The 13,906-nt window shown below is 39.3% G+C and overlaps 2 protein-coding genes across 3 annotated transcripts in view; both read right to left on the bottom strand.

Moving 5' to 3' along the window:
• Positions 1-1,091: 1,091 nt before the first annotated feature.
• On the bottom strand, positions 1,092-5,297 carry LOC146986782 (E3 ubiquitin-protein ligase DTX3L-like). Its single transcript, XM_085775605.1, has 8 exons — positions 5,215-5,297; positions 4,920-4,970; positions 4,646-4,711; positions 3,194-3,401; positions 2,865-3,046; positions 1,631-2,785; positions 1,326-1,543; positions 1,092-1,226 (listed from the first exon to the last, which is right to left on the bottom strand). The coding sequence occupies exons 2-8, from the start codon at positions 4,953-4,955 to the stop codon at positions 1,157-1,159; spliced, it is 1,935 nt and encodes a 644-aa protein (XP_085631731.1). The 5' UTR covers positions 4,956-4,970; positions 5,215-5,297; the 3' UTR covers positions 1,092-1,156.
• A 700-nt stretch (positions 5,298-5,997) lies between these two features.
• esyt1b (extended synaptotagmin-like protein 1b) overlaps positions 5,998-13,906 on the bottom strand; it is a 33,914-nt gene continuing 26,005 nt past the window's right edge. Inside the window, exons 36-52 of one of the 2 annotated variants that reach the window (XM_085775593.1) lie at positions 13,634-13,767; positions 13,366-13,468; positions 13,185-13,279; positions 12,936-13,083; positions 11,831-12,001; positions 11,479-11,558; positions 11,192-11,240; positions 10,927-11,016; positions 10,701-10,796; positions 10,536-10,607; positions 9,582-9,668; positions 9,325-9,471; positions 8,254-8,393; positions 7,920-8,051; positions 7,717-7,819; positions 6,902-6,951; positions 5,998-6,784 (exon numbers count right to left, since the gene is read on the bottom strand). In XM_085775593.1, the coding sequence (XP_085631719.1) occupies positions 6,757-6,784; positions 6,902-6,951; positions 7,717-7,819; positions 7,920-8,051; positions 8,254-8,393; positions 9,325-9,471; positions 9,582-9,668; positions 10,536-10,607; positions 10,701-10,796; positions 10,927-11,016; positions 11,192-11,240; positions 11,479-11,558; positions 11,831-12,001; positions 12,936-13,083; positions 13,185-13,279; positions 13,366-13,468; positions 13,634-13,767 (1,725 nt within the window). In that variant the 3' untranslated portion in view covers positions 5,998-6,756. Of the gene's footprint in view, positions 6,785-6,901; positions 6,952-7,716; positions 7,820-7,919; positions 8,052-8,253; positions 8,394-9,324; positions 9,472-9,581; positions 9,669-10,535; positions 10,608-10,700; positions 10,797-10,926; positions 11,017-11,191; positions 11,241-11,478; positions 11,559-11,830; positions 12,002-12,935; positions 13,084-13,184; positions 13,280-13,365; positions 13,469-13,629; positions 13,768-13,906 lie in introns of both variants that reach the window. The other variant, XM_085775594.1, reaches the window with a different exon arrangement.

Genomic DNA, 13,906 nt, shown 5'->3' with positions numbered 1-13,906 from the left:
ATGCCTGACATGTGCTGTGAACCTACACTGCAAGTTCATACACATTTCAATGCAGGTTTGAAGTACATCTCTGTGTTGTGCATTTTATTTAACATGTGTGACAGCGTTGACATCAAATTTAGATGCATTATAAGGTTCAAACCATCCAGCTCTATATGAAGTAGTTATCATTGGCCTAATTCTCACTATCTGCACCACTGTGGGGCCTTTTACTCCTGCATCACTAATTATAGTCCAGTAATTATTCTGAGTTGGATGATTTTGCAGTTTGCAGTCAGTTCTCTGACCGGAGGCACGGGCACACTATCCCAAAGGCAAGGTGTGCACTCTGCATTGCAGCTGGCTTATAGTGGGAGGGTTCAGAGCAGGTAAAGGATTTTATTGTCTACACTGTTCAGCTGTTTGTTTTGAGCGTCTTCCTCCACCAGGAGCAGGAGGCTGCAGTTATTGCTCTTCTCTTCCTCGTCTATGTATTTTGTGTGTAAAAACCAGAAAATGTTCGTCTGGGTTTGTGAGTAGACTTTTTACCTTAAGTGGTTTGCAAAATCATACTTCATGCTTTTTTAAAAAAATGAAAAATGACACATAGCTTTATAGTAGTACATGATGCATGAATGTGCTTTACAAACTAAATAACAGATAATGTTATGAATAAAGATGTAAAAATTGTGCAGTACACCTGCTGCATTATGTTTAAATTCAATGAGTCTGTGGACGGTAGGTTGGTTTGATCATTTATTAGGCAAATGCTTAATCATGATGACATAGGTTGTATTTATGTTTTTATCCCTTTGTTACAAACAAAAAATTAGATCAGAAAAAATGAAGATATCCTTCATCAAAGAAAACTAAACTTAAATGCTGACCTGCTGACCTGTGGGTCAATTGATACTGGACCCACCAGGCACTGGACAAGCCAATGGGTGTAAGTAGAAGATAATAGCTTTTGCTCGTCAATAAACTCTTCAGATAAATGATCCAGTGCACCGCAAAGCGAACCTGAATGATGATGATAAGAATAATTATGATAATATAATATAATAATGTATTTCAGTAATATCTCATCTATAATAATCATCTTTGCTAATTTCTTTGTTTGTACATGTAAAATTAGATTTCTGACAACAACTCTCTAAAGTCACTTGGTGTCGAGTTTTTACTTGACGCCTTTAGCCTTCAGCTCGTCTCTCACTCTGCTCAGGTAGTCTGGGTCAGGATAACCAAAGCTGCAAAAACAGTGTGCACATGAATTAATGTAAACAAACACTTGGGGCAGAGTTAACACTGACAAAGAACATATAGTAAAAGAAATCTATCACTTGTACCATTGTGGTCCTCCATCCATGGAGGTTTTGTGGTGAATGTCGTTCCAGGTCACCTGGTTGTCCGCCCCGGTCGTTCTGGACGTCCCAACAGTGAAGATGAGTTTCTGGTCAAATGCTCTCTGCAACAGTTTCAATACATCTCTGCCCTCTTTGTTGTCTGGTAGATACGCTGTTCGACGAGCACCAGTGAACCATCTTCCAGGATTTGGATGTTTTTTCTGTGATGGAAGAATGAAGTTTAATTGTAATAACCAACAAAAATGTTACAGAATAAAAAATTCAAATATAATTAACCATATTATTACCGTCTGGGTTCCACTTGGAATATCATAGCTGATAACTATAGTGCCATGCTGTGAGAATCCAGGGAGAGATGTGGGAGTTAATGCCCATGACATTGTTCCTTCAGGCTGGTCTCCTTCTATTTTACCAAAGACGTCTTTGCACACAGGACAGATGGATCCTGAGACTTCCTTTGCTCGTTCCAGACACTTCTCACAGAATTCATGTTTACACTTCAGCTGTTTCTTATTGGTGAATGTGTCCATGCATATAGGGCAGGTATCATCTTCATTGTCTCCCCCTGACTGTCCATTGGACACAGGTCCACTGGCCCCCTCAGATTGCTTTTCATTGTTCTTCACTGAGTCGCTGAAGCCACTGGCACCAAGGAATGGAGTGTGACCCAGAGGTGATGTTGTAATCTTCTGGTACAGATGAAGAAGAGCTCTGATGGCATGGCTCTCCATGGACTTGTGTCCTCCAGGTTTTCTGTAGCGGGCTCTGACGTCCACTTTCCCTTGACCGACGTCTTTGATCTGAAAATCCACATCAAACTTCTCTTTGATAGCATCTACTTTCCCAGTGAAGGAGTTCATCATCAGCTTCCAGTGGTCCTCCTCCACAGTGAGTCCTGCAGTCAGAGGGTCTTTGATGTTCATTTCAATCTTAAGTGGTGTGTCTTGGGACGGCCATGTTGAGTCTGCCATGCTGGTGTTTCTCAAGGTTTTCTCTGATGTGTTCAAGGTCTTAGAGATGAAGTCTTGACTTTGTCTCGGCCCACACACGATCATTTCTTCAGACGACAGAGTAACAAAGAGCTTGTTCTCCTTCTTCTGGATGATCCTCAGCGTCTCCTTCCACTGTTCTGGATCTACGTACTTGAGAGGAACAGTTGAGCCACTGGATTCAGCCAAGGACTTCTGGACAAGGGTTGTAAAGTCAGACAGAGCTTTCTTTGGGTCTCCACCTTTCTGACTCTGTGGTTTAAATGTTACCGTCACTTCTGCTTCAATTTCAACTCCACTCTCTTTCTCTATACGTTTCAATTCCTCCTTGTAGATGTGGCTCACGTACAAGAAATGACTAACTGGGAGAGGACAAGTGTACATCTCCTCTGCTGCTGCAGGACCTGATGCTGAACTGATGGAACTACTTTTTTTGTCCAGCTTCACTTCCTCCTGGATGAAAACAGAATGTATTAGTTAAATAAAAAGCATTTATTTGTTCATTCCTAGTGATTGCATATATAGTACATACATTTTGTGGATCTGGCAGAGAAGGAGAAGAAGAAGCAGAGGCAGAAGAAGACGAGAGGTTCATTGAAGCAGCAGCTGGTTCTTCCGTCTTTGGTGATGGCAGACTGACAGACTTTACTCTGACTTTATTCCCCTCTCTGGTGGTCAGCATTTGTCCGTTCAAGTTTTTGAGCAATTTCAGGGCTTAAAAAGAACACAAATTAATTTGCAGAAATAAGAACAAATTTGATTGCAAAAAGCAATATTACAACAGGATAAAATCGACTCAAAGTGTTGTAGTTATAGGATGTGAGATTTAACTTAACTTAAAGAAATTCTGTTATACTGCACCTGATGCAGATTTTATCTTTATCTGCGCATTCCCATCCTCTGAGGCGTTTACAACACTAAAGTCAGCTTTGATGTCATTTGTGTTGGCCCAACTTTGAAGAGCTTTATTAAGTTCAAGCCTACATTTCTGTGGTTGATAACCGTCTAACCACTGGACAGAGACAAAGAGTTGAACTTCATCCTCCTCCTGAGATGAAGTCACTGGAGCCTGTAAATATGACACAGTTAGAGCCACGAAAAGCTGCACCACTGAGTGTTTAACATGAAAAACGAAACCAAAAACAAACCATTCATCCTATTAACCATTTTTCTACCATTGCAATGAGTCTGGAAACATTATTTTAAGGCCAATAAACTCCGCAATGTTGCTTTAAAGAGTAACTATATGTTGCTTGCTTTTCCTCCATTTTGCTAACCCTCCTCCTGGCCATGTGCATTTGTTTACAACAAAGCAATCAATAGAGCGATATATAACATTATATATTAGGGGTGTCACAATTTCGATTTTTTATTGAATTCGATCGAAATTACGTCATGGTCTCGAGCATCTAAGTCAAAGAGAGGATCGACGATCGACGCCCCGGGATCATGATTTTTGGGGGCATTCTTGGTAAAATTGGGGACCAAATGACTGAGAACAAGATTGTTACCTTTATATTGTAAATCAATTATTTAAATTTGACCATTACATAATTTGATGAATAAAACCAATGATCGTAGACTAGACTAGTCTGAAAATTGAATATAGGCCTCTGTGCTGTAAGAAAAAGAAAAAGAATCGAGAATTGAATCGAATCGTGACCCTAAAATCGAAAATCGAATCGAATCGAGGATTTGGAGAATCGTGACACCCCTATTATATATGTATATAACATTATATAATAAGTGAAACGCAGAAGACAGAGAGCCTTCATTCTCCCTCAGAACAAGTTAAGCCATTTACTAAGCCATCAAAATTACTCCAAAGCTGTTTAATTAAGGTAATTTTTTTTTAGCATAGTTAAGGTACAAATCCTGCATAGTTCCTCTTTAACACCCACTGGCCTGTGGGTCATGTTGATTTTAATTAATGCTGGTACCGCTGGGGCCTGGATGTGCCACCGGGTGTTAAGACGTTAAAATAAGCAATATGATAATAAAAAAAAATAGTATACAACCAAAGTGGACACATACTGTATAACTGGCAGTGACTTTATCCTGAGAACTTGTGCCTCCAGTTTCATACTTTCACTTTCATCTCAAACACAGAGGCTTGCTCTGAGATTGCAGCTTGATATTTTATCCACTTCTATTTTTAGTTCAGTTCATGGCTCATGTCTCTCAGCCTGACAGATTTTATTATTGTCAGTGACAGTATAATAAAATCTCAGTAAAGTAAAAAAAAAAAAAAAAAACTGTACTGATTGAAGTGAGGCGGTGTATGTATCAGTGTATAAGAAAGAAAAAACTCACCTGAGCACCTTCATCTGCAGATGGTGTTGGAAGAGACTGTTGAGGTTCAGTTCCCTCCTCCTGATCCTTGTGTTAGGAGGGAAGAGATTTTGATATTTAAACTAGTAGTAGTATAGTAGCCTAATAATACATTGATGACAATTAACACAGAAACACTGTTTGGCAGCATTATTTCGACTTATTTCAGTCAGCATGAATATCCATTAATCATTAACACCACAGCTCCTTTAACATGTAGTCCAATGTTCAGTTTACAGATAAAACAACTACTCACAACTTCCATCGGCTCAGTTTCGTCTGCTGCAGACATGTTGTCGTCTTCTCCCTTTAACACACAACAAACATTAATCACATGACATGACAAACCTGATTTGTGCTATACAACCTTAATAACATGTCGTGTTGAGGATTATACTTCGCTCCTCTTTACTTTCGGTTACGACACTGACGCACACTCCTACAGTTCAGTCTTTACTCGATTTGAACAAACTTCCGACACAATGTGAAGTCGTGAATTATTGATTAGTTTGAGTTTTGATCGAAAAATGACAGTAAATCTGCTCACTCACCTAACTCTGGGTCTGCGCTGCAAACTAACAAAACAAACTGCGGCTGCTGCTGCTGCGTCGTCGTCGTCTTCTTCTTCCGGACAAATGAAAGTGAAAGTGCCGCAGCTCCACGCGACGCCCTCCCACTCCCGCTGACGTCACTTCAAGTAAAACAAAACCTGTCCGACAAATGTACAGTGGATCATAAACTATAATCTACATGTTTTCGTGCAGATGTTTCATAGATTAACATTAATATTGAAATATAATCGTCAAATTCCGATTTATTATTAAAGTTAAAATCATCCAGCTCTATATAAAGTAGTTAACATTAATCCTACTGTGAGTTGTTTACTTGTGCATCACTAATTATAATCCAGAAATCATTCTGAACTGGATGATTTTGAGTCAGTACTGCTTTCTTAACTTCTAATAATTGAAAAGTTATTTTACAAAATAAATAAAGAATGACCTTTGACCTTTCACTTTGTGATCTGTTCTCTCTTTCCCTAGATAACACACTAGGTGTATACAGTATGTGATGTCGTGGACATTTTCCTGTTTTGTGTTCATCTGTGTCATCTGCATTTGAAATAAATGTTTTGCAGAGTTAAGAACTGTTCATATATAGTTTACCTGTATCATTTAGATATAGAACATCCAGTTTATATCACAGTAGAACAGATGGTTCTACTATACATTTTTAAGGAAAGAAATTATACAGATATGAGCAAAATTACCAATGTACTACTATAAATATGTAAGAGAACTATGAATAAAAGTCCAATCTCCAATACAAAAATCTTGAGGTGCAAAATCTGTTTATTTTTCATCTTTCAACCAGTTTCCAACCGGATCCATCATTTATTTATTTTTTTAATTTTTTGCAAATATACACAAACTCAAACATACCAGATTTTAATTGCAGCACTGGTGTGACAGATAATCGTCTTGTATAAAAGAAAAACTTATATATATAAAAAAAAGCTTTTAAGAAGCAAACATAATAGTAACAAAGTGCAATATGAAGTGAAATATAGAAATAACTCCAATGTAAATCTCTCTGACCATTGATCATCAATACTGAAATGGCTTTAGCATTTGTGAGCAATACATAAAAAAACCTACAATCTAAATATGTAACTGCTCTTTAAATGTTCCTGCAGCAATAAAAGAGCAAAAACAAAAGTACGACTTGATTCTTTCTCGACCTGCAGCTTCAACTCTTTCCACTCAACATTAAAACGAACATTCCTTCATATAACAAAAATATCCTTCAGTCAGAACTAACGCACTTTCTTCATCCTTGTCAACTCGTCAGCTTCAGCCTTCTGGTCTTTGGTGGTGTGTGAGTATTGATGCGTGTGAATATTAAACAGTGGTGCTCCACCTCTGTATGACAGGATAATGCACAGAGAGCTGGGTGGAGGCAGGTAAGGCTGCCACAGCGGCACAGTGACGGAGGAGAGAAGGCATCAGTGTGAGTTACAGCAACGGCACAAGGTGACTGATGACATCGTTGTTATTATAATGCAACGTCACCAGGAAGCACAACGACGACGACTACTCAGCTTCGTCCTTCAGAGTGAACCTGGAATAAAGAGACAGAGAGTTCACCTTTCTTATCTACAGAGCAAAGTAATGGATGCTACGGTATTGTTTAATAAACTACACATTGTTTTATTTTGGTTCAGTCGACTCTGCTCACCAATCTGTGACTCCAGAAATCAGGTCAACTTCAGCCAACTCGATCTGCACCTGCACAACAGGAACGACGTGTCAACATTAGTGCTCAGCAGGAAACAGTGAGAGTGATTCAGAGTGAAAGAATCTGAACACAAAGTCCTGAGGTAACTGTGAGTCGACACTCAAACTAATGTTTCCAAACAGCCCTGACCTGAACGAGCGGATTTAACCAAAGTTTGTCACCAATGTCTGAGGTCCAGATTAGTCACGTGTTACATTATTTGGAAACTTGTGTTTTTACTTGTCTTGACAGCTCATAATTGGAAAGTCCAGTCTCCAACACAAAAATATTGAGTGCAAAATCTGTTTATTTTTCATCTTCATCACCAGTTTCCAACCGGATCCATCATTTATTTTAATTTTTTTATTTTTTGACTTAACAAGTAAAAAATTCAAGAACTTCTTCCTCAACTGTTGAAGATGCAGAATGACCTTGGTGGTCTAGTTTTTCTTTCTATGAAAGAGTACAACAGAATATGGTATTTTCTCAGTTTCCTGTTTTATGTTAATCTGTATCATTCATAAACTAATCATATACAGTTTGTCTTAAACATAAAACATCCAGGTTATGGCTCTGCTATAAATTTACATTTTAAAGCATAGAACTGATGCAAATATGAGCAAAATTACCAAATATATACTAGAAAGTTATACACAAGAGAACTGTAAATAAAAGTCCAAACTCCAAAATTAAATGTTTGATGTTCATTTTTCTTGACTATAAAGTATAAATCTGAATATAAAGCGATTTATGAATGGGCGGAGTCTCACACTGACCTGTCCAATGACGTCGCGGCTTCTGAACGAGGCGGAGTTATTCTTCACGGACACACTGAGGCGTCTGAACCTCGTCTCCTCCAGAGGGAGATCATAATCAAACCTTAGAGAGAAAACACCACAGATGATTAGATATTAACATTCATTATACTGTAGATCTTCACACAGATTTAAAAGGAGGAATAAACAAACAGCTGATTTACTTCTCGTTATATTCTGGTTTGACGTCTCTTTTCTTCACGGCCGTCTTCCTCTTTGTGGCTTTGCTTTTGTCTGGCAGCAGCATGAGGGACACGTAGCTGTCCACACCGTCTTTACTCTGAGACAACAGACCTCTGATGGAGATAGACAACAAGAGTAGATGATCTCACAGTGTTTCACCTGATAAAGCTTTAGGACATTTAAAAAAATATGTTTTCATTAGAGGAATCATCTATGACGTCTTCACCTTCGTTCATTTACTCACAACAACAGAATCTAAGCTGTGGTTTCTATCAAGCAACGCTGGTGCTTCACTATCTGAGGATTCAATCACACCTGCAGGCGTGGACGATGACGATGAACTTCCCCTCCTGTGAGGAATAGGACAGAGACAGCTTGACCTGCCCGTTGCCAGCGCTGGCAGCACAGGGCAGGATCCCTGTACTGATCATGTCCACCATCCTGGACTCCAGGATCTACTCGCCACAAATACAAAAACACAAGAAATCTTTATTTATAACAAAAAAACAACAACAACATTTGAACACTTTTGTGTGAAAGCACAGATGTTTTTTTTTCCTTTTTCACTTCACTTTTATTTAACCCACGGCCACATACATTGTATGGAGCACAAACATTACTTTTTTTTATTTGCACATTATATAACCTGCATAAACAATGAAAATAGTGAAATTAAAGATTGTGCAGGAGAGGTGGAAGCCAAAAAAAGGCTTATGAAAATACCTCCCCTATATAAAAACAACAACAGCAGTGGTCTACATACATAAATTCATAACATAAAAAAATAGAAAAGGAAAAAAAGACAAATTAACATGGAAAAATGAAAGATAGATACTGAATTAAAGAAATGAAAGGTACAGATCCAGAAGTGTTACAAATCTTAACCAAAGAATGATTTTTTTTTCAGTTGTTTTTTGAACAAAGCCAGTGTGGATATTGATTTTAGTGATGTAGGTGGATTAACATTAAACAATATCAATAATCAAACATAGCAAGTAGCAAGGCTGTACATGTTCTCCAGCTCTGACAATCAGAAAAAAACTAAAATATCACCTAAACAAAGAAGGGATGCTCCTTCAAAAAGGCATCTAACTTAAAAATAACTTTTAGTAATAGAATTAGTTTAAACATAGATGGGAGATTTACATAATACTGTGGCAGATGTTTTTCTCTGAAATCCATTCTACTTGTTGTATTCTTACACACAAACAAAATGTTGAACTCAACACCAAGACAGTTATCATCATAAAGATTAAAAAACCTCTGGCTTCTATCTAAGCCTTTACAACTTCCAATGACTTTTGGGATTCTGGTGTTCTTCACTCTAAAATTACAAACGGCCTGTCAATAAATACTTTTCTAGTTTAAACTCTTGTTTATACTCACCCTGAGTTCAGCCCTGAGCAGGATCTGACTCTGAGACCGGGCTCCATCCAGACGGAACCACTGGTCCAGGATCAGCTGTGGCTCTGCAAGCAGCTCCTTGATGGTGACCACCAGAGATCCCATTGGTTGATCCCAGCCGCTGGACAACTACGACGAGACAGAGACAGAGAGAGAATGAAAACCCAACCTAACCTGACATAACCCTGCAGCCTGCAACCACTAATTAGATGCAAATAAATGTAAACAAACATCTCAACCTTTACGACGAGCATCTGATGTTTGGGGTCATGAACCAGGAAGTAGAACGACTCGTTCCACTGAGGGTTCATGCTGCGTTCACACACCTGGATAGAGACGATGTGAAGGTAAGACAGAGACAGTCATTAGGATTAAAATTCATTCATTAGAAGTTCACTCCAGAGTATTGATCCCATGTGTGATTGGATGTATGTTTCAGTTTTGCCAAAGAATAAACAATTTCTGACAGTAAGTATTTAAAACTTTTACAGATGTTTTACAAGTGCCATTAGAACTTGTACGTTCTCCTTTTTCTTTGTTCTGGCATTTTTGTATTGCCTTGCACCTTATAAACATGATGTAAAACCTTTTTCTCAAGTTTCTCAACCATCACTGCATGATTTGGAACAACTTCACAACAAACTCATCTGATAGACTAATAGACTAATTCTCCTTACAGTAAGTGGAAGGAGAAACTCCCTCTGATCTTTCAGATGTGGATCAATGATCTTCTGCATCATTTAGTATTTGTTTTAGTGTTACAGAAGATTTTTTTCTCTACAAGAGGATGTGTTTAGAAATTCTATGTGACATGGAAACATCTCAACAGATATATAACAGACATATACAGAGAAAATCGACATCACTAATCTTGGAGTTTTAAACTGTATATTACTTGAATCTCATTAGAAGCCGATTTGATTTCTGTAATGTACTTATACTTTTTCCTGTGTATCCTTACTGCACTATTATTTATTTATGTGTTTATGCAAAATGTAAATAATGTATGTAATTTCTGTGCAAAATCAATACTTAGTTATTGAATACCGTAGCACAGTGATACTGTTGTAGGGATGGGGCTGTAGTGGGGGTATTAATATGTTTATATTGTGTTATATTTGTGAACTTTCTACAAGCCAATAAGAAGACTGATTAAGTAGAGTGTGTAGATCTGTGCTCACTGTGACTCTCACATTGGTTTTGTATGTTGTTTCACCCAGAACGAGCTCAGCTCCAGCTTTAGGTTCCTTTCCACTTTTCTTCAACTGAAGAGGCAAAAAAAAAGAGACGTTCAAGTGTTATTGCACAAATTCCCTGCGGTTGCACGGTGTGTAAATACAGTGCAGGAGAAGACTCACAGGTAGAGACAGAGCTCTCTCTATGTGGACGAAGAGCAGAGCAGCAGCGGGAACAGCTTTGTTCTGATACGACTGCAGAGACTGAAGCTGCAGCACCTGAGACACGGAGAATCAACAACAATCAGGTAAACAAAGTGTTGGAATGTGAGTCGACAGCTTCCTGCGTTCTTCTTCGCCAGACTTTAATGGTGCGTTCAAAGACCGTCTGGAAATAAAAAGGACCGACCTGGTCTATTCTGGCTGGGTCGGACACCGCAGCGACCCACTCCAGGATCAGGTGAACCTTCCCAGACTTCACATCATTCAGAGTGAACCACTGCAACACAGACACACAGAGACAGTTAAAGGGATAGTTCAACATTTTGGCAAATTGGCCCATTGCCATAATCGCTATAGTCAGGTTTCCCTCATCGAACTCATCAAATACACAATCCAACAATTCCACAACACTCTGGTGTTTGTTGTGACCTGCACATCACGACTTGATTTACCTGATCTGTATACTGGGCTCTGATGACGTCACTGAGCCTCACACTGAATCTGTGAACATGAAAACAGATTACTTTTCAATTTCAGTGTCATCTAGCAAAATATTTCTCACACACTTTATCACCACATAAAACATCAAAGAATCATAAAACAAACAGGTGTTGGACTCTGAACTTCTTATCTTTATGGACTGATACTGTATAAGTCAGTGATTAACCAGGAACACATGACACACACACACGCACGCACGCACGCACGCACGCACGCACGCACGCACGCACGCACACACCTCCCAAGGAAGTCGTCAGAATCCAGATCCTTATCAAAGGCTTCAAACTTGATCTCCTGGTTGGATCCACTCAAAACCACCTGCCAAACAAACAAACAAACCAAAATAAATAAAAGCGTTATTTGTAAAAAACAAACAAACAAAAAAAAAACAGAATACTGAGCGTATATTAAAGGGATAATTCGACATTTTGGCAAATTGGCTAAAAATAGCTTGCACAGACAATTAAAGGTAACGAACCTACTGCTATGACTATAGCGATTATGGCAATGGGCCAATTTGCCAAAATGTTGAACTATCCCTTTAACTCCAGAACCCGGCGTGCAGCTCGTTCCATCGGACGACTTCATACCTCGTACATTTCGTTCCACGTTGGGTTCAGATTCTCTTTGATGACGTGACTCTTGAACGCAACCCCACCAACGTTTATTTTTACATAAGGGTCGCTCTTGCCCTTCATCATCATCAGGTTGTCCTTGGCAACCAGATTCTGGGCCTCCAGCAGGTGGATCCTCAGCAGCCCCTGGAGGGTGAAACACACGGGAAGTCTCTGAAGCAGCTGCTGGTTTTAAAATAACTCCCCAGTATGTGTCTGATGTGTCTTTCCACTTCGTAAAACTCCCTTGTGTCCAGTTTGTAAATGATTTGGCAAGTGTCCAGTTTTATTTTGAGCTTTCTTTCAGCTTCCTCTGCAAAACAACGTTATATTTCAGGGCCAGAGTCACAGTGTCTCAAATGATGAACCGACTCAGTCAGACACATGACTGGAGACAAAAAGGAACAACAACTGAAGACTAGTTGTTCACTAAATGTGATCACACTGGTTTGATCAAGCCTTGACATTATTTAGATGTAAAACAAGACAAGATGAGTTGATTTGTATAACATATTTTTTACAAACAGCATCATAATGGTAAGAAAAACTCCCAAGAATACATTTAACTGGGAAAACAAAGGTTTCTACATAATTTTGAACATTATTTTAATTCAGTGTTAAAGGGACAACGAGGAGTTTTGGAAAAGCGAAGTGTTTTCACACTACATTTATGAGCCTCCGCGCACCGTGAAATTCTTTGACCGGCGCAAGACAGACTCATGTTTTCATTCATCAAGAATTAAAGTCAGAGGTTGGAAGACGATCACATACCGTCGTAGTTCCGACCATAAACGGCGATTCGGCGGCGTTATTCTCATGACTCGCCACGAAACCGAAAGTAAAGAAACGCTGGTCGGCTCGACCAGCATTTCCGCCACCACTAATAATAACAAAATAACGATAGAGACAAAACGATATATTTATCGAAAATGGGCCCATTAACAAGTGTGGGTAACGTAGATTCATCCACATTAACGTGAGACTTTTTTATAACCAAATAGAAACTCCTCGTTGTCCCTTTAAATATCTGTAAATCCAGTTGGGACTATGATGATGATGATGAGGAACAAATCCCACTCACCTCTTTACCAAAGTCCTGACTGGGCGTCGTCTGAGGTGGAAGATCTTCACCTGGTTCTGGTTCTTCTTGGATCTGGATCTCTGCTGGACCCAGAGTTTCAGCAGGAAGTCCAGTCACTGTGGAGTGGGCCAGGTTGTCCAGACTGATGCTGCACAAGAAATTTTAAGTTCAGTGTTACTATTCTTTTAAATTTCTAGCTCATTGGTGTCATAATGAAATAAAATAATAATAAATCTTGAATCTACTCACCCTTCTGTTTGTTTTTGCTGTGGTTCAAACTGTCTGTTAACAGCTGTGTCCGACAGAGAGGGAGGTTCTTCTGCATCTTCTGCTTCCTCCACCACCTGAACAAACATTATATTACGGTTATGATAGGGAAAAAAATTAGAGTGAACACAACAACAACTGACTGTTTCTTGCTAAAACTCACTGCAGCAGCGGGGTGGAGTGTATCAGGTGCAGAGAAGATGGAGGCTGGTTCAGGAGCTTCTGTTTCTTCTGGTTGTGTGGGATGTGTGGACTCTGCAACAGACCTGAACACACACACACACACACACACACACACACACACACACACACACACACACACACACACACACACACACACACATACACACTGTTGTCACAAAACACTGTAGCCTCAAATGTGTATTATTTATTACCAACTCTTCATCATCACATCAGTCCTGAACACCCACTCGTGCTTCGGGGGCTCTGGTGTTTCCTCCTCCTCCTCTGCAGCTGCTCTGATCGTCTTAGCGACCATCTCCTCCTCCTTCTTTGAGCCGGTGGCGCTGGGCAGAGGAGCTTCAGTCATCCTGGAGTCCAGGATCTGTCAACAACGAGTCCAGCTGGTTAGACCGTGTGTCAGAGATGTGGCTCTATAATAACTAAAAAAAAGCAGTAATATCTAGTCTTAATAACATACAGTCTGTGTAATTAGGGTAACCTCAAACAATTAGTGCCAAAAT

Source organism: Trachurus japonicus, chromosome 5 (assembly GCF_045865225.1).
Source record: "Trachurus japonicus isolate A0001 chromosome 5, Traja_1.0".
NCBI lineage: Eukaryota > Metazoa > Chordata > Actinopteri > Carangiformes > Carangidae > Trachurus > Trachurus japonicus.
This window is presented reverse-complemented; position numbering and strand designations above follow the sequence as displayed.

What these genes read in the sequence shown, in the direction of transcription:
- LOC146986782 (XM_085775605.1), bottom strand. Translation starts at nt 4,955, where the DNA reads ATGTCTGCAGCAGACGAAACTGAGCCGATGGAAGTT. An exon ending in CTGCAGATGAAGGTGCTCAG is followed by an intron (nt 3,402 to 4,645) that starts GTGAGTTTTTTC and finishes TCATATTTACAG; the next exon opens with GCTCCAGTGACTTCATCTCA. An exon ending in TTCCAAGTGGAACCCAGACG is followed by an intron (nt 1,544 to 1,630) that starts GTAATAATATGG and finishes CTTCCATCACAG; the next exon opens with AAAAAACATCCAAATCCTGG.